General features: G+C 41.4%; 3 protein-coding genes across 3 annotated transcripts in view; all 3 read left to right on the top strand.

The window, feature by feature from the left end:
- LOC147327503 (unconventional myosin-XV-like) overlaps positions 1–6,834 on the top strand; it is a 46,295-nt gene extending 39,461 nt beyond the window's left edge. Inside the window, exons 61-72 of the mRNA XM_086295166.1 lie at positions 93–166; positions 290–372; positions 458–588; positions 666–760; positions 1,701–1,778; positions 1,885–1,981; positions 3,089–3,249; positions 3,336–3,469; positions 5,335–5,468; positions 5,599–5,732; positions 5,862–6,002; positions 6,091–6,834. Of these exons, the coding sequence (XP_086151292.1) occupies positions 93–166; positions 290–372; positions 458–588; positions 666–760; positions 1,701–1,778; positions 1,885–1,981; positions 3,089–3,249; positions 3,336–3,469; positions 5,335–5,468; positions 5,599–5,732; positions 5,862–6,002; positions 6,091–6,192 (1,364 nt within the window). The 3' untranslated portion in view covers positions 6,193–6,834. The remainder of the gene's footprint in view (positions 1–92; positions 167–289; positions 373–457; positions 589–665; positions 761–1,700; positions 1,779–1,884; positions 1,982–3,088; positions 3,250–3,335; positions 3,470–5,334; positions 5,469–5,598; positions 5,733–5,861; positions 6,003–6,090) is intronic.
- Positions 6,835–7,176: 342 nt separating this feature from the next.
- Positions 7,177–11,555, top strand: alkbh5 (alkB homolog 5, RNA demethylase). Its single transcript, XM_086295164.1, has 4 exons — positions 7,177–8,547; positions 8,646–8,726; positions 8,825–8,947; positions 9,967–11,555. The coding sequence occupies exons 1-4, from the start codon at positions 7,835–7,837 to the stop codon at positions 10,121–10,123; spliced, it is 1,074 nt and encodes a 357-aa protein (XP_086151290.1). The 5' UTR covers positions 7,177–7,834; the 3' UTR covers positions 10,124–11,555.
- A 924-nt stretch (positions 11,556–12,479) lies between these two features.
- On the top strand, positions 12,480–19,751 carry mief2 (mitochondrial elongation factor 2). The gene is made up of 8 exons (XM_086295162.1): positions 12,480–12,633; positions 15,606–15,765; positions 16,379–16,544; positions 16,641–16,732; positions 17,206–17,382; positions 17,482–17,645; positions 17,874–18,026; positions 18,444–19,751. Exons 2-8 carry the CDS (start codon positions 15,628–15,630, stop codon positions 18,952–18,954), a joined length of 1,401 nt encoding a protein of 466 aa, XP_086151288.1. The 5' UTR covers positions 12,480–12,633; positions 15,606–15,627; the 3' UTR covers positions 18,955–19,751.
- Positions 19,752–21,165: the final 1,414 nt, after the last annotated feature.

Below are 21,165 nucleotides of genomic sequence, written 5' to 3'. Positions count from 1 at the left end.
GAATTTTTCATTATGTGATTTGACCATCTGAAGTTCAGGTTTAAATGTTGGTGTGCGTGTGTGTGTGTGTCCTGGTTATGTATTTTATGTAGCCATGATGCGTTTCATGGGCGACTCTCCATTAAGGGGGCTAACAGAACAGGAAGTGGTCAGCACTTTCCTCAAGGTAAACATACAGATCATTTTTCGCCTTGTCTACTCTGCTGTTTTCTCTTTGACAGCTGGCTAATCTTTTTATGCTGTTCTATGTATTTTTGTGTGTATGTGTGTGCGTCCATCCACCGCTCAGCTCATAAGAGAGTTCTCCTTGATGAGGGATGAGGCTTACTGCCAGCTCCTCAAACAGCTTACCACTAACACCAGCTCCAAACCGTAAGTCCGCACACCGACACACACGGTACAAGCCTCTTTCATCACTGAGCCTGTGATTCCGAGCGTGCACTCCTGTGCTCCACAGCGACAGTTGCCAGCGAGGCTGGCGGCTGCTGTACATCCTGACTGCTTTCCACTGCTGCTCTGAAGTCCTCAAGCCCTTCCTCCTCAAATACCTGCAGCAGGCCTCTCGCAGCGCAGGAGTGCAGTATCAGGGTAACGAGCGCGCACAAACACACAGCTTTTACTGTCCCGTGAGTGTAAATGTGTAACGTTGCCTATAAAATTGGCAGGCATAGCTAAAGCGTGCGAGCAGAATCTGAAGAAGACGTTCCAGTTTGGCGGCCGCATTGTTCCACCCAACAGCATGGAGCTGAAGGCTATGATGGTCAGTGTCTCTCTTTAATTTATGTCCCAAAGTTTCCACTCACAGTTTATCACGTTTGCTGATTTGTGCATAAAATGAATAAAAAGCAAAACTATTTGCTGTAAATTGTACTAAAATAATGGTGTCAGGTTTAGGGAGCATTCAAAGCTGAAGCTACCCCAGCGCTTCAGTAGTGCTGTGCTCCTGTCTGCATTGTTTCGTTGCACCTCTGTGGGTGTGTACACTCTTTGTTCACTATATTTTTTTTGTTACAAACTGAATAAGGACAGACACAATTTCCAAACCCAGTCTGCCTTGAATTAGAATGAAGTTTACTCCTATTATGTTATGTTACAGTACTGTTATTGATGTAAGCAGTAAGTTAATGAGGTAGCTGGCTGAACTGAATTGGCTTTTGAAAGATGAAAAGTTATATTCTATTTTATTGTAATAGGCAACAAATTGAATGAAAGACCAAACCAAGCAATGGTCGGATCCCACCAGCAGGCATTGTCTGAATAATCAAAGCTTTTTTTTCTCCCCTCCCTCTTTGCCAGGGAACTCGATTGTTGTCCAAAATCTATTACACATCAGAAAGCCACAGTGTTGCAGTGGCTGACACGCTTCTGGGGATTCTAGTGTGAGACTAATTCCCAACAAATGCACAATTTTCTCCTGTTTCAGCAATACTTGGCAAAAAGTGCAGCGTCCAGCTTTTTTAGCAAATAACTAAAGGATGCAACTTGGAAGCCACTTTAAAAGATTTATTGAGGAACCAGCAGGCTTGGGGGGCTGAATGCTACAAACAGGAGAGCCTAATGAGAGAAAAACATGCTGTTAATTTAAAAAAAAAAACAGGTTTCATTGGGTGTAGGATCTTGTGAAGTAGCCCCACTTATACAGTGTGTGTAGTTTAATCTCTAGCAGTGTATTACATGTGTATGTGTTCGTGCCTCCTCAGGCGGGACGGAGTTCAAAACGTCAGCTGTTCCTCTTCCCCGGGGGTATCGAACGTCATGTGAAAATCAAAACTTGCTCTGTAAGTGCTCAGCTGCCACTTTCACCATCACTGGTGTGCATCATGAGAGCGAGTGCATCCATGTGTCTGCACTGACACTGTTGTGTTTGGGTTTTGGTTTTTTTAGGTTGCCCTGGAGGTGATCGAGGAGCTGTGTTATGAGATGGGTCTGCACAAGCTGGAGGCTATGGAAGAATATGCCATATTTTTAGTGACCAATAGAGGTATGCTCATGGGCAGCTTGTCTCAAACACATACAAACACATACATATTAAACTTTGTATTTATGCTCTTTGAGAATCTCTGTTAGTTGCTCTCTGAGGTTTAGCTGTAAGAGAAAGTCAGGGAATGGTAAAACTCATCATCTAATCCTTTGCAGGTCTTAAAATGAGGTAAATACAGCCCGCAGTGAACATAACACACGACGTATTGCATTTTTAATTTACCCAAAATTACACTAAAATGCAGAAGCAGCGTGCGGAAAAATTTATTACAACTGTCATGGTTTCTATCTGACTTAACAGGGTAAGAAGCAGCCAGCTGCTGCTAATCAGATCCACTCGATTAAAGCAGAAGTTTCGGCAGGTTGCTCATCTGCAGCATTTTGGTGTGAGTTAACTCTGGAAGGGCTTAAATTTCCAAACTATTTGACATCCACCATTCAACAGTGAGAAAGATTATTCACAAGTGGAAAACATTCAACGCAGTGCCATAGCCAATCAAGGAAACTCAGTTTCCTGGACTCAAACACAACCTGGAGACCGACAGCTTTGCAATTTCAAAAGGTTTATTAACGAGTATGCTCAGGATTTTAACTCAGGAAGACTGGTCTGCCAGAGAAGGCAGGTAAATTAGCCAAAGTGTAATATGTTATATTTTTTATTTTTATGTCGTGATCTGTAAAACCTTATCATTTGAGGAAGGGGCACCTTCTTTCACATGACTGTACCTCTAAAAGTAAACATTTTTTTGTGTGTATTTAAAAACACAAGTGATGAAGAACGGCCCTATGGCTCGTTTCCTTCTGCTTTATCAATAATTTAATGTTTAAGCCCCTTGAAATGCTCTCACAGTACATATACTTTATACACAAACACCATTGTTGTCTTTTTTCTTCCCTGAGCATTAAATATCTCCACATGATAACAGCTGGCAGCTGCTCTGACTCCTGCGCTTTTCCGAAGCACAGCAGGTCACGCAGCATGGGGCTGCACAGCACATTTCAGAACACGAGTATCAATAGTTTTAACTCCTTTTTGGGGGCTAAGCAGTGGCCAGTGTGAAAATATGCACGTCCACTGTGTAAAAACTTTGCATATTTGCATGTTCAGGTCAGAATGTGCGTCCTTTGATCAAGCATGAGTACATCCTGGATGTGGCGACAGAGGCCGAGTTAGTCGACACCGGCTACAGCTTCTGGTTCAGGCGAGTCGTCTGGACTCAGCCGCTCAAGTTTGACAATGAGCTCTGTGTGGCCATGCACTATAACCAGGTACAACATTTGCTGCACATACTCGGTAGCTGCTGTTTACCTGTGTGTATGCATGTGTGCATAACCCTGTTTTTGTGATTATTTAGATCCTTCCAGACTACTGTAAGGGTCTGCTGAATGTTCTTCCACATGGAAAAGTGAGCGATCAACAGTTTCACCAGATCTCCAAACTGGCAGCTTTGCAGCACCGAGCCAAAGACAACATCTTCATTCCCAGCATGTGAGGAAACAGCAGCACTGAGAAAGTGGTTATAGTTTAATTCTAATGAGCCCCAAAGAGGACTTTAAATTTAACCTGGAGTTCAATTTTACTTAATTTTACATACTTACTTTGTTCTGAACAATTTACTTTAGTGATAATCATTGTCCTGAAAACACAAACTTATTGTACTTTAACAATCCTGATGTCAAACAAATCCCAATTAAAAGAAAATATTAGCAACTAGCAATTAGCTCCAACTCTGTGCATTTAGGCAGATAAACATGGTTGAAGAAAGTTAATTTAAATGACTGAATGTGGCATGGTTGTTCATGCCCGATGAGCTAAACTGAGTATTTCAGAAACTGCTAATCTGCTGATCTCTAGCGTTTTCAGAGAATGGTCTACAGAAGAGAAAATATTCTGCGAGCAACAGTTCTGGTTCAGATTGGCCAGACTGTTCTGTTCTGAGAAGAGCATCTCTGAATGCATAGCACACTGAACCTTGAAACAGAGAAGCTCCAGGCAGCAGATGACAACACTGGGTGGCACTCTTGTTAGCTAAGAACAGGAAACTACATTTTTTTTTTGCACAATTTGCCCATTATCGGCAAAATCTGGTCTGGTAAAACCTGATTTCTGTTATAACATTCAGAATTTGGCATACACTTTGTACAAGTATGGATCCATCCTGTCAACAATTTATCCTGCAGGTGTAATGGCTTATTTTCTTCAAGCATCCCAGCCCACCTGAATGTTATTCCTGATCGCGTCTATCCCTTTATGGCCACAGTGTACCCATCTTCTGATGGCTGCTTCCAGCAGGATAACGCACCATGCCTAAAAGCTCAGAACATCGTAAACTGGTTTCATGAACATGACAATGAGTTCACTGTACACCTTTGGGATGTGGTAGATTGAGAAATTCTCATATTGTATTTGCAGCTGACAAATGTGCAGCACCTCTTTGATACTGTCATGTTAATATGAACCAAAATCTTTGTGGAATGGTTCCAGCAGCTTGTTGGATCTTTGCCACAAACAATGAAGGCAGTCCTGAAGGCAAAAGAGATCCAGCCTGGTATTAATAAGATGTACCTAATAAAGTGTTCAGTGACTGTAGATGGAAGTCATTCATGATGTAAAAACAGTGTCAGCATGTTTCTATACATTCTTTATGTTTGTCTAACTTCGGTTTTGTTTTTGCCTTTAAATATTATAACTTGTTAACTAAGTTATTCTTGATATTTGAACGTTGAATGAACACTTTCCCCAGGATTTCTGGATGGGTTAGACTTTAAAATGAAATAATTCTGTTCCCATCAAAAACTTTGGTAATACACCCTACAATGACCAAATTTGTTGTGGTCTTTTATATCTATAATGTAGTATTAATGCTCATTTTAGTGGTGAGAAATTACAGCAATTAAAGTGTGAAATAAAGGAACGAGAATTTAGTGTCAAGCTGAAAAATTAAGAGTAAAGACCTCATAAAATGGCCTGCATAAAAGAAAACAGAGTAAAATCTTGTATAATGTTAATGTTTAAGTGGAGGATTCTGACTCGACTTGCAGCAGTTTAGTAAATGCAGGCACAGACTGTGGTGCAGTCACCAGTTATTGTGTTTAAAAGGCATGACTGCTTTTCTACTTTCTCAACTGTAAAAACTCTTATATGACTTCTTGCTCTAACCGCTGTTATCCTCGATCCTTCCTCCCCCATACACAGACACACACACAGACACACACAGACACACACACACAGCCTAAAGCGGAGAAGAGCAGCTCACTGAGTTGTAAAACTCTTCTGGAGAAATGTGGGAAATCACAGAGTGAAACAGACTGCTGTTTATCTGATACTCTGTTTCTGTTCTCCCTCTCCTGCAGACACGAATTATCGGAGTACATCGCCACACCTCTCTTCAAAAAGCAGCCACCCCAGCAGTGGGTTACCATGGCGACACAGCATATGCAGCAAGTACAGGCACTGAACCCGCACCAGGCCCGAGCACAGTTTCTGGGTAAGATTGCTGTGGACATTAAGAAGCGCTGCAGGAACACCTGGTGGTCTACAGTAATGTGTTAAACTAAAACTCAACTGCTTCACCCCAAGATTGAAAATTTACTCAAATTTTTCTTGTGCGCTTTCAGGCCTGGTCAGTGCATTCCCCATGTTCGGCTCTTCGTTCTTCTACATCCACAGCAGCAGCTCCACCACCTTTTACGCTCCCAGTATCGTTGCTGTCAATCAACACGGTCTCCACTTCCTCCACAAAAATACCCATGTAAGGAGCGCGCACACACACACACCTTTGGTCGGCTTATGACTCAGCGCATCGTGACGAGAAGATGAACTCATATGCAGATCTGTAATTTCAGCAGACAGCTGTAAAAGTTTAGTCTCTGTCATGCAGGAGATGATGGCACTGGTCCCCCTGGCGGATATACAGTCCACCCGCACCCAGAGACCCACTGCTGGGACCAGTTACCCTTATGTAGACCTCACCTTAGGGGATATGAATGCACAACGTGTCATTCAGCTACAGCTGGAGCAGGTATTATGCAAACCACACATCTAAAGAATCTTGATCATCTTTAGCCAGTCAGCTTTCGGGCTCTGATCCACTCTTTCTTCATCCTCAGGGCCTGGAACTGTGTCGAGTCGTCGCCATGCAGGTGGAAAACATGATGTCAGTGCGGGAGAAGAGGCTCACTCTGCCACCCAGTGAAATCACCATGCTGTAACGCACAAACTTTCACGAGTGCACATGCTCTCGCTAATGTACATGAGACCTTCATAAATAGCCTACCTCTTCTCAGCTTAAGGTGTTTGCTATATGTATCTCGCACACACAAATGTGAGGTCACTTTCTATGAGTGCAGAACAAGAATGGATCTCAATACTGGACGAATTTCCTGTTTTTCTATCTGTGTGACTCATTAATAATTGCACTTAACTGTTTTATGTGTACAGAAGCTGTAAATGAAATGTGGGGAGGCTTTGCAGGGCCGGTGTCGTGTCTTCACAAAGTTTTATAACTGATAGGCTACATGTTTTATATTTTTTTATAAGTACAGTTGACTGTACTCTTTATTGTTATATTCAGCCCTTGATAATGCCCATTTTGTTAAAAAAAATCAAAACAAGAAACATTATATATAAATCACAATAAATCAGGGTTTTTAAAAACAATTGTGAACTTCTTCAGTGATTATTATATTACGTGCATAACTATACACTGCTGGGGAAAAAGTGAAATATTTAATCAGCAACCTTTCTCCTAATCAGGTATTTACTGACTTCATTGTTTACACACATAATATTAAAAATATACATTGTTTCAGTGTGCGAGAGTTAAGCCGAATACTGCTTGCTTCCAAACTCTATAGCGGCCGGTAAGTAGTTATTTTTACTGTATAACAACACTTTTTTTTATTCCACTATATTCACTCTTTTATTCTTCTTCGTGATATGTAATGAAATAAAAAGTTTGCATAAAACTTTAAAAACTATTTTTTAGTCGCACAGTTTTCTTTCTTTGTATATCTGCTATATAAACTGAGAACCAGCGGAATTAATAAAAAAAAAAAAACAGAGCTATCTGGATGTAAAGTGTGGACTCAGTGGAGGTAAATAAGAGGTAAGTGGGACAGAATTAGCAGCAGAGGACTAAAATGTGTCCTCGGGGTTCCCAAAATGGATTTAGCCCCGCCCCACACTGTCAAATCGTCACCGAGCATGCGCAGACTTCTGGCAGGTTACACGAGTTTATTTTCAGCCTTTTTCTTGGAGACGGTTTATGCTGGTGTAAACTAAGAGGAGGTCAAGATTCGTGCGCATATAGCAATGCGTTTCCCAGGCTATTGGAGTTAAAACCTGACTCGTCTGCGGAGCTCTGAGGTCTGGAGTTTAACGGCGACATGTGAAATGTTGCTGCGTGGTTTGTCTGTTTTTCCAGGCGGCGACGGACAGACCCAGCCAGGCTAGTGGAGCTAACTAACTTACTAGCTTGCTCGCTAGCTGGTAGCCAGGCCGCTCAGATAATATTTTTTCGCGTTTCTGCTGGCCGAGCGTGCTGCATTTGCCACGGCTCTGTTTTCCTGAGAGAGTCCGGTAAGGTAATCTCCAGACTGTCAACTGCCACACCACATCGTTACTTCAATGCAGACGCGGAGTGGCCCACCAGCTTAGCTAATGTTAGCTACTTTATGCGCTGCGAGAAAGTAACTGGACCCTTTAAAGCAAGTGATATTCATCTGTTAGACGTCTAGTCCGCTCACGCTAACAAGACCCCGAGTAATTGTTGCTGAAATGCAGCGCTGATGCGTGCTATCTGTTAGCTAGCAGCCCTCGTCGCAGCACGCCGGTCATCTTGTTTTGGCTGATATGGCAGCCAGTGGATACTCCGACCTGAGGGAGAAGCTCAAATCCATGACTCCGCACAGAGACGACTACGAAAACAAGTGCGTGGACGAAACGAGCAACGGGAAACACCGAAAACGCAAGCACCGGGAATCCGATGACGACGAGTACGAGCACAGCGATGACAGCACGGACCTCCGGGAGCAGGAGGCCCGCCGGGTGAGGAGCAGCATCCAGCAGAAGACCATCTTCACGCCGGAGGAGTGCGCCCTCATCGAGAAGAAGATCGACGAGGTGGTTGCACAGGCAGAGGCCGGACATTACCGCGAGCACACCGTGGATAGAGCGCCCCTTCGGAATAAGTACTTCTTCGGGGAGGGCTACACGTATGGAGCCCAGCTGGAGAAGCGTGGTCCGGGTCAGGAGCGGCTGTACCGCAAAGGAGAAGTGGACGAGATCCCGAGTTGGGTGCACGAGCTGGTGATCAATCGGCTGGTGACAAACGGAGTCGTCCCAGAGGGGTTTGTTAACAGTGCAGTCATCAATGACTATCAGCCAGGTGGCTGCATCGTGTCACACGTGGATCCTTTGCACATCTTTGACCGGCCCATCGTGTCCGTGTCCTTCTTCAGTGACAGCGCTCTCTGCTTCGGCTGCCGCTTCCAGTTCAAACCGATTCGGGTGTCTGAGCCCGTGTTTGTCTTGCCTGTGAGAAGAGGAAGTGTCACCGTGCTTAGGTGAGTATAGCTGTGTTTGCTGTCATGTTTTGTGTTTTTGTGTAGTTCCCACGGGCTGTAGAGAGCAGTCACTAAAAGCCTCTTTTCCCCTCTCTCAGTGGCTATGCAGCAGATGACATTACCCACTGCATCCGACCACAGGACATAAAAGAAAGGCGTGCAGTAATCATCCTCAGAAAGTGAGTCAACACACTGTGATTTTGAAAAATTGACAATCCTAATTTAAACCTCTCTCAACCCCAGTCTTTCTTATTCTGCTTCTTCTTCTTTTTGGCAGGACTAGACCTGACGCTCCTCGACTGGGCTCTGACAGCTCGTTAAGAGCTTCTTTGGCACAGAAACCAGGTCGCCTGAAAGCCAAACGTTCTCATCGCAAAGCAGACCCTGATGCTGCTCACAGGTATCCACCCGCACGTGCTAACACACCAGAGGTCTTCATGGTACAAACTAAACTGAGAAAAGTCAGACAGCGCACGAGTATTTCATCTGATGAGAAACTGGTCAAAATGTAATTGGAAAACATAGAGGCTGCAATCAGTGAGTGCTAGGAAGGGGTACCAGAGTTTGGCATTAAATTCATACTGATTCCAGTCTCCTCTAAACTGAAACATTGATAAGTGTCTGGACAAGTGGTGCCACTCTCAGTATTTATGTAACGTTAATTCATTCTAACAAAGCCGGTGTTTAGAAATTCACAGCTGCCCCCTGAAAATGAGGCTGCTAGTCTCAAGCAGATTGTCTGCCCCTCAAGTCACAGTAACTAGGGCTATTAATGAGTCTTTTATGAAATGCACAGTTGGCATCGGTGTGAGTACTTCTTTAAGTGGCTCTAATTAATTCTCAGGCAAACAGCACAACAAACACTTTCTCAATCAATAAATGAGGCAGAAAGCCTTGGCCAAAGATATTGTAAGGCTAAGTTTGTTGACATGACAGTACAAGCAATGCTTGTTTTTGCCAGCATAATTAGATGTGTGGAAAGTGTGATGTGTACAAACAAAAACATTTACCTATTTCTGCCAAAGAAAAAAAAAGATTCCTGTCAGGATGACAGGCTGCGGAGCGGAGTAGGTGATCCCATGTTGGGTCAAGATGATGTGTGTAAACACCAGTGAGTGGTATTCATCATACAGTCTGTTCAAGTTTAAACATGTAGAAAAGATATAGAGGGTGTCATATCTTGGTTTTTAAGTTGCTGTGACAGAAAAGCGTCTTCCACTGAGGTCAGGGACGATACTAGCCTCTGGTCTCGCTACTCACGTGGAAAACTGGGCAGCACTTAAGCAGAGCTCTAAGCTGTAATATTTTGTCATGGCTCAGAGGTGGTGAATCTGCAAGAATAAACGTGAGGTGTGTTAGTAAGATAACTCTGTGCGATGAAAGGGTTTGTGATGAATGACCCAAATGTGACTCCACCAGGCCGAGGGTTCTGGAGATGGATAAAGAGGAGAACAGACGTCCTTCACTGTCCCGTCATCGTCACAGCATCACCTCAGAGAACTACAGGAGACGCGGCCAAGACTACGACAAAGAGCAGGAGAGTTCAGGGCGCAAAGTCAAAATGAGGCGCCACTGAGGACTCCTTTCACATGTGAATATCTGGTTGTTGTTGTTTTTTTTTTTTAATGTAAGCCCATCAGCCACAACATGAAAACTACTGACAGGTGAACAGGATGATCTCATTACAGAACAGCGTCGTTTGAATCCTCGGGGCCCTGGCGTTCATGTCAAAGTTACTCTGGCCAGCTAAACACTGGAGCACAGCAGGACAAACAGCAATGAGGAAAACATCTTAGCAGGACACACAGGCAGCCAAAGAATCTGCTGCTAGCATCACAGCGCCATCAGAGACACCCCTACCCCTATGGCATGATAGGTCAAATCTGTTTTGGCAACACTGAGTGCGGCCTGCACCGTTTTGAGCAGGTGGTTTTAATGTTATGGCTGATTATTATATTTCAGTATTATATTATTTGTTCATTCAAACTTGCTCCTTTTGTTTCAGTTTGGCACAGGGAGGGCAGTTATCATACTGTTGCTTTTTGATTTGAGTGGATTAGTTTTTGGCAGACAAAGCTTACATCTCTGCTACTTATTACAGCACTTGGAGTTATTCACTACAGTTAGGCTCTGTTGATAAACTGTTCAGTTAAATGAAACTTTTTGTTTGTATGTTCATAGATACCTAAAACTGGCATGTTTTGTTTTTTTTTGTAACCAAGATGTACAGACCTTGAGAGCTGAAAGGAGTATGGACTTGTAAAAAGGAAACCCTGGGCTGTAATCTAACTTGTTATAATGTACAATATGTTTATATAGTGTTTGATTGGAGGACTTTTATGGAGCGTTTGAGTTTTAGCACCTACGTTTCTGACCTGTAACTTCACTCAGTTCACTTTAGCCTCCATTTTGCAGTTTTAAGTTGCAGCAGACGTGAAACCGGATTTCTGTTTTACGATTCAACTTGGCCGCATGGCTTCTGTTGCTGGTCTGTCAGCTGGAGTGATGCACCATTTCAGGAGCAATGGAAAAACTCAGGTCTTGTTTTACACTCCTGTTTCATTCTGACATTGTTGCTGTCCTGTGCTAGATCTAAATTTTTTTTCTTTTAAATAAGGTGAAATTGGGGTCAGTCAGAACTTTAATTTGAGCAGAATGACCTCCATTAAGTCCTGTTTAGTTTGGGTCTGAGCAGAAACAATTTCCTTGCGGTTTGCTGTGTAAACATAAATTTGTTGCTTGCTTCCAGTCAACCATGTTTGGCAGAGGTACTCATTAGATGACTGCTTAGTATGGAGTTACATATGAGCAAAAATAACCTTGGTTCAGAGGAGAAATTGCTTTCTAAAAACAGGACGTGGGGTGTTCATGGCTCTGTGTAGCTCGGCTAAAGTTGAAATGATTGTGTGGACAGTGAAGGAGCATAAAATGGTTTCATGGGTTTTTAGTTGTCATTTGTTTTGACTGACAAAGGTCCTCGCTAAATGAAATAAAGCTGAATTTGCCTCTCCCGAGTCTATTTATTCTGCCTGCCATACTGACAAATATGTATTTGTTACATTTTTAAGTGCAGAATTTGAGATTAAATGATCTATTGAGAAATCTTATTTTATATCTAATATCAGTAAGAATAGAATAGAATTCAACTTTATTGTCATTGCACAGGTACAGGGCAACGAAATGCAGTTTGCATCCATCCAGAAGTGCTTTAGCCATGATCGAGAAGCTGAAACATATAGCACTACAATTTACTGCAAACTTTCCAGCCACTGCAAACTGCTAAACAAATGCAGTTATGAACTTTTTTTTTTAATGGTCTGATTCTGTGGTATCAGAAATACAATTTCTTCTGGAAACTTCAATCTAGAGTACTCCCATTTTATCATTTCAAAGCAGAAAGCTGACGTAAGCAGTTTCCTCACAAGCTCCACCTCATGAACTAAGTCAGGGTATTCATCTAAAGTTTCCTCTACAAACTGCTGCTGAATTTAACATCTGATCCAAATGAGCTGTTTATGTTTTTACACTATGTTGAACTGATGAAATTTAACTTCAGTGAAGGCTTGCTGAAAAGCCTAAAAACCTTCTTTCTTGTCAGCCACTTTGAGTAGGAGAGAACTTTCATCTTCACTGAAATCTCATCTTATAGCTTTGGAATAGTTAATTATTAAGTGATGATTTAACTTAAAGGGAGAACCACAAAAAGGAAAAAAGCTGCCCACATATATATATATGTATGTGTGTATATATGTATTTGTTACATTATTTTTGGAAATTCAGATAAATGTATAGAAATAACCCGATTAGTTAGAACAACTGTACAGAAGAGAGCCGGACAGTTATTGAAGGTCTGTTGTGCCAGAGCGTCACCAGGGGGCGCTAATGCACCTTTAACGATGATTATCATCCGAAATTTAAAAAAAAGACGAAGAAGCCACCAGCTGTTAGCTACTGTTTATGGCATACTTATGGCAGCAAACGACAGTCGACAGGCTTTTTTTATTTGCCAAAAAAGCATCAAAAGACGTGTTCTGTCAAACTCCAATGGTTCTGAACCTGAATATCACATTTTCTTCGCACTGAGTGGTAAGCATATTTATCAGGAGGGTGGAGAGATAACTTATATAATGGACTGCTAACAAGGCTAACCAGCTGGCTAGCTGCTAACAATGAGAAACGCTTTGTTTTTGTCTGCGTTGTTATTCGGACAGCTGTGTAACTTTACTGTCTGTCAGTATGTTACTCGTTTCCGTCGACGTATTTTTCGACTGTTTTTGTAAGGCTAGAGATGAGAGGGGAGGTCGGCGCTAAAATACTGTCACAACTCGTTAGTAGTGAGACCTTCAAAAGTTTGAGTGATTCTAGATGTTTCACAGAAACACTTAATTGAAGTCTTCTCTCTTAAATTTCCAAGTCTCCCTTTGGAAAAATGCCTCAGCAATGTATTTGGAGGCTGTTAAAGGACCAGTTATGCAAGCAATTAGTTCGTTTGGATATAACCCAGAGCATGACTAAAGCAGTAACCGCAATAATATAATATTATTTGGAGGTAAAAACAGAAACAAGATAACAAAACAGATAAAACTAGGTGAGTGATTAGCAGACTCTAAAAGTTGTTTCTGAAGAGGAGAGTTAAAGAGGAGTAAGAAAAGTTGAAACAACACCATATGCTTCTGTCATGACCTGCTTTCCACACTCTTTCTCAAAAGCACCAAGAGACAGATAAAAGAAACGGACTAAACAGGGGGTTAATCAAACCTTAAGCATGGTTAAGGTTCCTCAAAGTCTGGAGCCACATTCTGCAAACTTGACTAATTTGGTCCAAACACATTGTCAGTGAAATGCTGAGAACGCATTGCACTGTTCTGCATCGTGATATCACATGAAAACAGGCAAAGAACTCTCTTTAGCAAGCAGCAGAATCAGAGCATCTTGGATTCATGTAAAGACAGTTGACTCTGAGAGAAATTAAACATTCAGAAGAATTCTCCAAAATGCCAAATATCTTGAAGGCTTGTTTTAAGGGCAAAAGATCAGCACACCAAGATTTTTTCTTTTCAGTTTACTACTCTTATTATGAAGTCAATTAACATTAGAAACTTTTCCACAGTACTCTTACGGTGAACATACTGGCAGTCCAGTCAGCAGGATAAACTGCAAATCCTTTAATCCTGTGGGAGAAGTCTAACTTTGCCCTTTCTACATTTGCCATGTGATATGTTTAGTATTTGGTCAGTAATCTATCACACAGATGGAAAAGAAGAAAATTGCATTTTATTTGTATAATGTCTTTGTTAGTGTCATATATAATGGCAATGGCAGGTTTATATATATATTAAGATAAAAACCTAAGAATCTGTGCAGGTTTGCAGTGCTTTAAAGTGAAAATGGCAAAAATAAAACTTTACAACCTCCCATTCACACACACTCACAGCTATTAAATGTAGAGTTTGTTTTTGTTTTTGAATGTCGGCAAAGACGGAGCGCTGCCTGTCCTCTGTCAGTTGAAGTCTAGTAGGATATCCTGCTGCTGCTGATGGTGGTGCTAATGTGTCTGTAATAAATATATATATATATATATATATATATATATATATATATATATATATATATAAAATAAATAAAAAAAAATTTTCACGCTTAAATTAGCAGTTTGAATGCGGTGGTATAATTAAGCACTATTGTGACAGCAATCAGGATATTGATGTAAGTATTGACCTGATGGTAACAGAACAGTGACCTCTGTTCTGATAGTCAAAGTGACACCTCCATGCTGTAACTAGATGACTCAGGGATGCACCGGGTCTATAAATAGAGCGCTCCTTTGGTTTTGGGACCCTGTGCCTCTTGCAGGAAGCGAGGACACAGAGTTGTTTGAAATGGTTTTGAGTAATATCTTATAGCTATTTGTGGATATCAGGCATCTGGAGCTAAACGCGATAAGCTCAACAAACTTTCGGCTTTGTACAAACTAAAAATACATTTCTATCACTGTCATGTTCAGTTATAGAAGCTTACAATCAGCTTAAACAAGCTCCTTAACTGAAGTTTTGCAGTGCACTGGATCATAGACCTCATAGTGGGAGGGATGTTTTACCAACAGACTGATGTGTCACAACAGGAAAATCCCAGGTGTCATCAGTAAGGGCTGGTGTACTGTAATGAGCTTAGGAGCGCAATTAATGGGATTGATTACACCTGTGGAAAAAGACCATGACACAAAAGTCTGCTTTAAATTAGCTTGCCTTTCTATAACACCTAGCTATGAAAGAAAAAAGAAAGGAATATCGTTGTATCAAGCCCAGTTAGGCGAATGCATGTCAGACATTGATCCTTACTTTTTTTTTTAAACAGAACCTTTATTGTGGCTGTTTCAGGTCTAAAATATGACCTTAGTTGCACCATATTCAAGGCAACCGTTGCAGACATATTTAGTTCCTGATACTAAAGCAGTGAGCAGAGCCCTGAATGGTGTAGTCAGCTACACCAGTCTGTGAAGCTCTCTTCATGTAACTACATCACTATTAACTCAGTGACAATTCTGAAGCATGTCAAAACTGAGCTGTCAGGATTCCCGCTAACAATAATAGCCATGTTTGTTTATGTAACACTGTTTCTGCCAGCACTTTCTGACATGTTTAGTTATTCTTTAACTGGGAAGGGATGCTGCTTTAAGAAAGATGAGAGCAGGTTTTGTCATTCTAAGAAATACTCTGTGGCTCGTAGAAGTATTGACATAAAGAGTGCTGAAAGATTAAGAACCAAGCCCTTCATTCAAGGTATAAAAGCTTCAGTTTATTTCTTTAATGTGTCCACACATCTTTGAAGAATACTCTGCTCGATGTGTGTGAAGTTATTCATCATATTAAATAGAAATGTTGCTGTGCACACTATTCCACTTTCATGAATTATTCAGACTTCAACACTTTAGAGTGCTGTTGCATACAATTATTTCTAAACGAAGAGAAACCCCCAAAATGTTGTTTTCCATCTGACAGTCAGTCATATCTTGTGTTGCCTTCTGCTCTTCCAAATGCATGCCGTCTCCTTTTCCAAAGGCTGACCACGAAAAAGGAGAAGATGAACTTCCAGAGCAGTCGGAGGCGAGGAGAGGAAGGCATCGCTGTAGTGATTGACTTTCTGCTGTCTAATGCCCGGCTGGTTCTGGGAGTTGGAGGTGCGGCTCTGCTGGGGATCGCTACACTGGCAGTGAAACGGGTGAGTGCTTTTTGAGTTTGTTAGTACCACATCACAACATCTTTCCCAAGCCCAGTGAGTATGGAAATATTGTGTATCTAAAGGGATGAATGACAGATTCCTCATCATTTGTTCATCATTTTTGCCTTTTCTCACCTTTATACATCACTCTTGTAGCTGCCAGTAACAATAATTTTAAATTCTGATCTAATAATATAATATAATGTATGTGATTCTGAAAAAGATCATTATGCACAATGAGTACTTTTACTTAATGTACTTTAACTGTGTTGCAAAAGGGATGAAACAAGTAAAAGTAATAGTGCAAAATCTGAATTTTGCACTATTACACATGGATCTAAAAATCATGCCTTATGGCATCTCTCCCCATTTTCTTTGCTGTTTTTACGTCAGTGTTAAATATTATAATCTCTTATGATTCTTTCGCCCTCATCTATGCTAAACCATTTAAAAAAAAAAAAAAAAATCTTACATGCACTTTGGACTGCACAGGTCCTGAGGATGGTTCTGTCTATCAACGTTTATTTGCCTGTGGGTTGTGATGGTGTATGTAATTGTATTTGTGGAGTGTACTCATGGCTGCACGTCTGTGACAATGAGTGTTTTCATTCAGCTGATAGAGCGCGCAGGCCGCGCAGCAGATGACGAAAAGGTGGAGCAGAAGATGGCTGAGAGCTGGGAGGAGTTGAGTTTGGTCTCTGCTTCCCCAACACTCATCAGGAAGGGCATAGAGGGTGTGGTGATGAAGCATGTCACCAAGGCAACCAAACAGCAGAAAGGTATTTGAGCGACTGAAAGTGGGCACACAAATACACAGAACGTATCCTGCGTGACACCTTCTGTTATTATATCACAGCTGTTCTCTTTTCACTCAGCTGATCTCTGCCAGCAGCCTCAGATGCTGGACGTGCAGACTAAACCGGAGTCAAAGTCCAAGAGGCTCCAGCTGTGCGCCCTGACTTTGCAGGTACACTCTGACACTTCACCTCTGAGCCCTTGAAGAGAGAGAATATGAAGTCTCAGCAACTGCTCTGTAGTTCCTCTGCTGCTGTTGGCTCATTTATGTATGCGCGTCCAGCATGTTTTGTTAAGTGCAGTGCTTAGGGGATACATATTTATTATGCACTATTAGGCTGACAGAGCCCCAAGAGCCCTGCCAATTCAAAAAACAGTGTGTGCTGGGCAAGCAGAAGATACAGAAGAAGTCAGACAAGCATGACATTGCTCTGAGGTATTGTGCATAACATCCACATAAGCAGAGAAATTAGTATAAGATAATAATTTCTTCAGTAAATGTTAGCAGTGCTTTTAAATGGTCAAATCAAGAGTTGCAGTATGAACTTTGGGAGTTTCCTTGCATGATGACTATAAATAGCAATAGATGTGTTAGAACAAAGTAGGGAGTATTAAAACTGATTTTAAATTATGTGAACTGTTCAGGAGCGTCTGCAGCAGTACTACCACACAAGGGCGGCGCTCTCTCCCCAGGAGGTGCAGAGGGCTCAGTCTGTGGCTCTGGACATCTGCACTGAGATCCAAGGTTTTCTGCACAGCCGTCACCCAGACATGCCTCTGGGTGATATGACACTCGGCGGTTCTCTGCTGGATGATTTGCAGGTATACACAACAGAAATATATTTCCCGCTGATGGGGAAACGAGCCTCTGATTTTGTCTAGCAACATCTTGGAATTGTTTTGTTATGTGCTGGTCTTTAGGTGGTCAGTGCAGACCATGCGTGCCTGCTGGTGCCTCTACAGCTGGAGTCTTCTCTGTGGCGTCTCATCCCAGGAGAGGAAACGTTGCTCACACATCCTCTGCACTGGATGGTCCGACGGATCAATCTAGAATATTTTCCCAAAGGACGCAGCTACTGGGACAGGTGATCACCACACATTTTTTTTATGTCTGTATTAAATCAAACACATGTCGAATTTCCCAGAGGAACCCACCCGAGGGATTAATAAAGTTCTATCTTATCTTATGTGTAGCATATTAATATAGTGTATTGGCCTCCACTTTCCATTTTAGAAGCAAAATTAATAGAATTTGGGGGTTTTTGAGACGCTGTTAAATGGATGAAACAAGGGTCTCTACTTGTGTCTTGCAGGTATTTGGTGGGCGGCTATCTGTCTGCAGAAGCTGTTGTGAACATGTTCAGTAAGGCTGTCATGGAAACTGTGAACTGGCCGTCAATCAGCAGCACTTTGGACTGTGTCGTCAGACCTGTACTAGGAGGACCTGACCTGAGATTGGAGATCCGGTGTGTGCCCATGCTTAACTGCTGATTTGTTGAAAATTGTGTTGTTGTTTTTTTAAATAGTAACATGTTGTATTTAATAGTTCACTGCTGACATTACTTAATTAATACAGTTTGATATTGTATGACGAAGCGCACACACCATTCTTGAAATGAGTCTCTGGATCTAGAAAGATGTATTAGTCCAGATTAGTTTGTGATATACGCTCAAAAGGTATAAATATTTATAAATATTTATATTTGATGCAAGATAGACCTAGCTTCACCCTCAGTATAATTTTCATTCAAACCTGAGTTTATGAGTAATCTAACCAACAAACATACTAACAAACTGAGTGATGGGTATAACTAAGAAAATAATAAACTCTACAGAAATGTCTGTTTGCATTGAACTGACACTCCTCTGTTGTCATGCTGCAGGCCTGGAAATGCAGTCGAAGGAGCAGAGAGCGACTATCAGCCCTTGTTTGTCTCTATGTTGCCTCTGTTGAGCGAGGGCGATGTGGTTTTGACCGCCCAGCCAGAGTTTACGTCTCCTTGGGTGAACGCCTGGCATCTCTCTCTCTACCCGTGGGAAACTCAACGTCTGGCTCAGCTTGATGCAGCCGACAACGGCTACCGCAAACACACCCTTAAAATACTCAAAGCGGTGTGCAGACAGAACCCTGCCCTGCGACCGCTCAAAGCCACCCCGCTGGCCAATCTCATCCTGCACCTTAGCGACTCCGAGAGCGACTGGTCCGAGACCAGCTTGGATGTAAGATTCCAACAATGTATCACAGAGCTAATTGGCTACCTCGAGCAAGGGGCGCTGCACAGTTACTTTAAACCAGCCGTCAATCTGCTGAGCGGCTTGTCAGAGGACCAGGTGGACCAGATGGGCTTCATGTTCTACTGTGCTGTGTCAGAGCCGGAAATACTGCTTATTTAACGCTGCACACCCACAGCATGTCAGTTCTCTCAAGCTCTGACATGCAGAGATCAAAGGAATAATCTTATCTGTGATGTCTGGTTCAAGGCTCCTTGTCTAGCGCCTCCATATTTGACACAAATGAAAAGGGCACAGTTGCTGTGGCATAATGGCAGGCACCATGGTTTGATGTCTACGCTGGTGGAGGAGACGTTACAAGGAGGCTGCAGATTTGCCAATCAGGCTAAACAAGGCACTCTGAGGAAAAGAGACAGGCAAAGAGTTGAAAAAATATTTGTCAGAATGTCTGAAATGGTGTGTCAGACCTTTAGATTTGTGTGGTATCTTTCCCAATTACACAGCTCAATATATCAACAGCAGAAGAGGAGAATGGCTTGTTCCTTTATCCTCTGATTAACGGTGTGTGCCCCGAATCATCTTCTTAGATCACTGAAATGTTTTCTATGCAGATCAATAATAACATGATGAAAACCACCAGCTGTTGCTGCACTATCCAGTGTATCTGAGTTGGGCTTATTTAACTCATTGTGAACATTTAAATATAATGATGGTTTGAAGTGCTGAGCATTTTTCTTTGTCTTGTTTAGTCATCTGTCTGTTGTGAGTCGTTTCTGGGTATAATAACCCTTTAAATTATGCTTTGAACCTTCCTAATGATTTTATGCAGTTTTTTTTTTTTTTTTAAATACAGAGTGAATGTGGTGGGAATATTTTAATTGTGTGCTTTGATGGTCGTAAGAGAAATAGTTTTTCTGTGAGTGAACAGCAAAACTGCAAATAAAAATGAAAAGCTTTTATTTAGATTCCTGTAACTTTGTTACATTAAAAAGTGTTTTACGTTTATGAACCTATAAGGTGGCATGTATTGTGAATTTCAAATGAGTCATGGGGGTACCTCAAACCATTGCTTGTTAGGCCTCTTACAATATATTCATTCAGCGAGCTGTGAGCACTGAAGCCCACTCACCTGTGGTTCAAACCCTATGTTTGTGAGGAGCAGCCTCAGAAGAAAGTTGGTTTAAGAGAAAGGTGGATTTAAAGGATAAGGGACTAAAGAGGGATGAACTTGGAGGCGGCACCAGTGCCCAGAAAAAATTAAATAAAGATAATTTTGACCTGTGTGTTATGCAAAGCTGCTCCAGTAAAACAATAAAAATATGGAGCTGGAAATAAACATAACAGGTGTCCTTTGAAATAATTTGACATGCTCTTATGTATTAACCTGTCTTTTATTTCATTCGTTTCTTTGTTAAATCCAGAAACGAATTGAACATCCTTTTCCACATATAAAATAATCAGGTCCCATCATGCCTTAAAGACCTCATAGTACCATATCACCCCAACACAGCACTTTGCTTTCAAACTACAGACTTATTTCAGGTTCATATGGTCTTTTTGATAAAATTGAGAAACAACTCTCCATTAGTTATGCAGCATAAAGCTATGCTGTGTTTTTAACTGCAACTTCCTTTTAAAAGGCAGGTTTTCTTTTCCACTGTTGCCAAGTACTTGTTCATAAGGGGTCATCTGATTGTTAGGGTTTTCCTGTGGTAGGAACTGTTTCTAAGATTTGGTGCCAAAAGAACCTGAACTTAATAGGATTAAAAAACAAATATATTCTAACAGGGTTTCTGTAGGCTGAACTACTTCAGTCAAATTAAGTGTCGATCCTCTGTTTTTAAGGTAGTATTTCTAATATGAGCAAGCTGACTTCTATTTTAATTTCTACGTATACTTTTCTAAACCTAATGCAATGTCTTAGTTTTATTGTTCAGATTCAGCCGTGTTTTGTGTTGGGTGTAGTGTGATGCAATTAACTAGAGTAATAATAGTGATAAACATTATTTATGTAAGACCTTTAAGTCCTTTGACAAATACACAAAATTAGAAAACAAAATTTGGCTAAAACCAGCCAAATATCAAAGACACACAAAAAACGCAGTAGACAGTACAACAAAAGACACTGCATTATTGTGTAGACATGTTAAGTAAAAAAAGTGTGCTTCCATTAAAATAAACTCAACAGATAAATAAAATGACTGGTTAGTATAATATAATTCAGGCTTTAAAACAATCAGAGCGTTAAATCAACACTGTACCACACACCGATAATGACAAGCTTCATGAACACGTGAGTTTATTTTGCAGCTTGTATTTGTCTGTAAGTGCCCTCTTGAGTTGAAACCAGTGACCGGAAGTGTTCATTATCGA

Source organism: Aulonocara sp. 'chitande type north' Nkhata Bay, linkage group LG6 (genome assembly GCF_057382095.1).
Source record: "Aulonocara sp. 'chitande type north' Nkhata Bay isolate Kocher_YH1m ecotype deep benthic linkage group LG6, A_spYH_male_GT1.1, whole genome shotgun sequence".
Lineage (NCBI taxonomy): Eukaryota > Metazoa > Chordata > Actinopteri > Cichliformes > Cichlidae > Aulonocara > Aulonocara sp. 'chitande type north' Nkhata Bay.
Note: the sequence above shows the minus strand (reverse complement) of the source record. Positions and strands in the feature narration are given on the sequence as shown.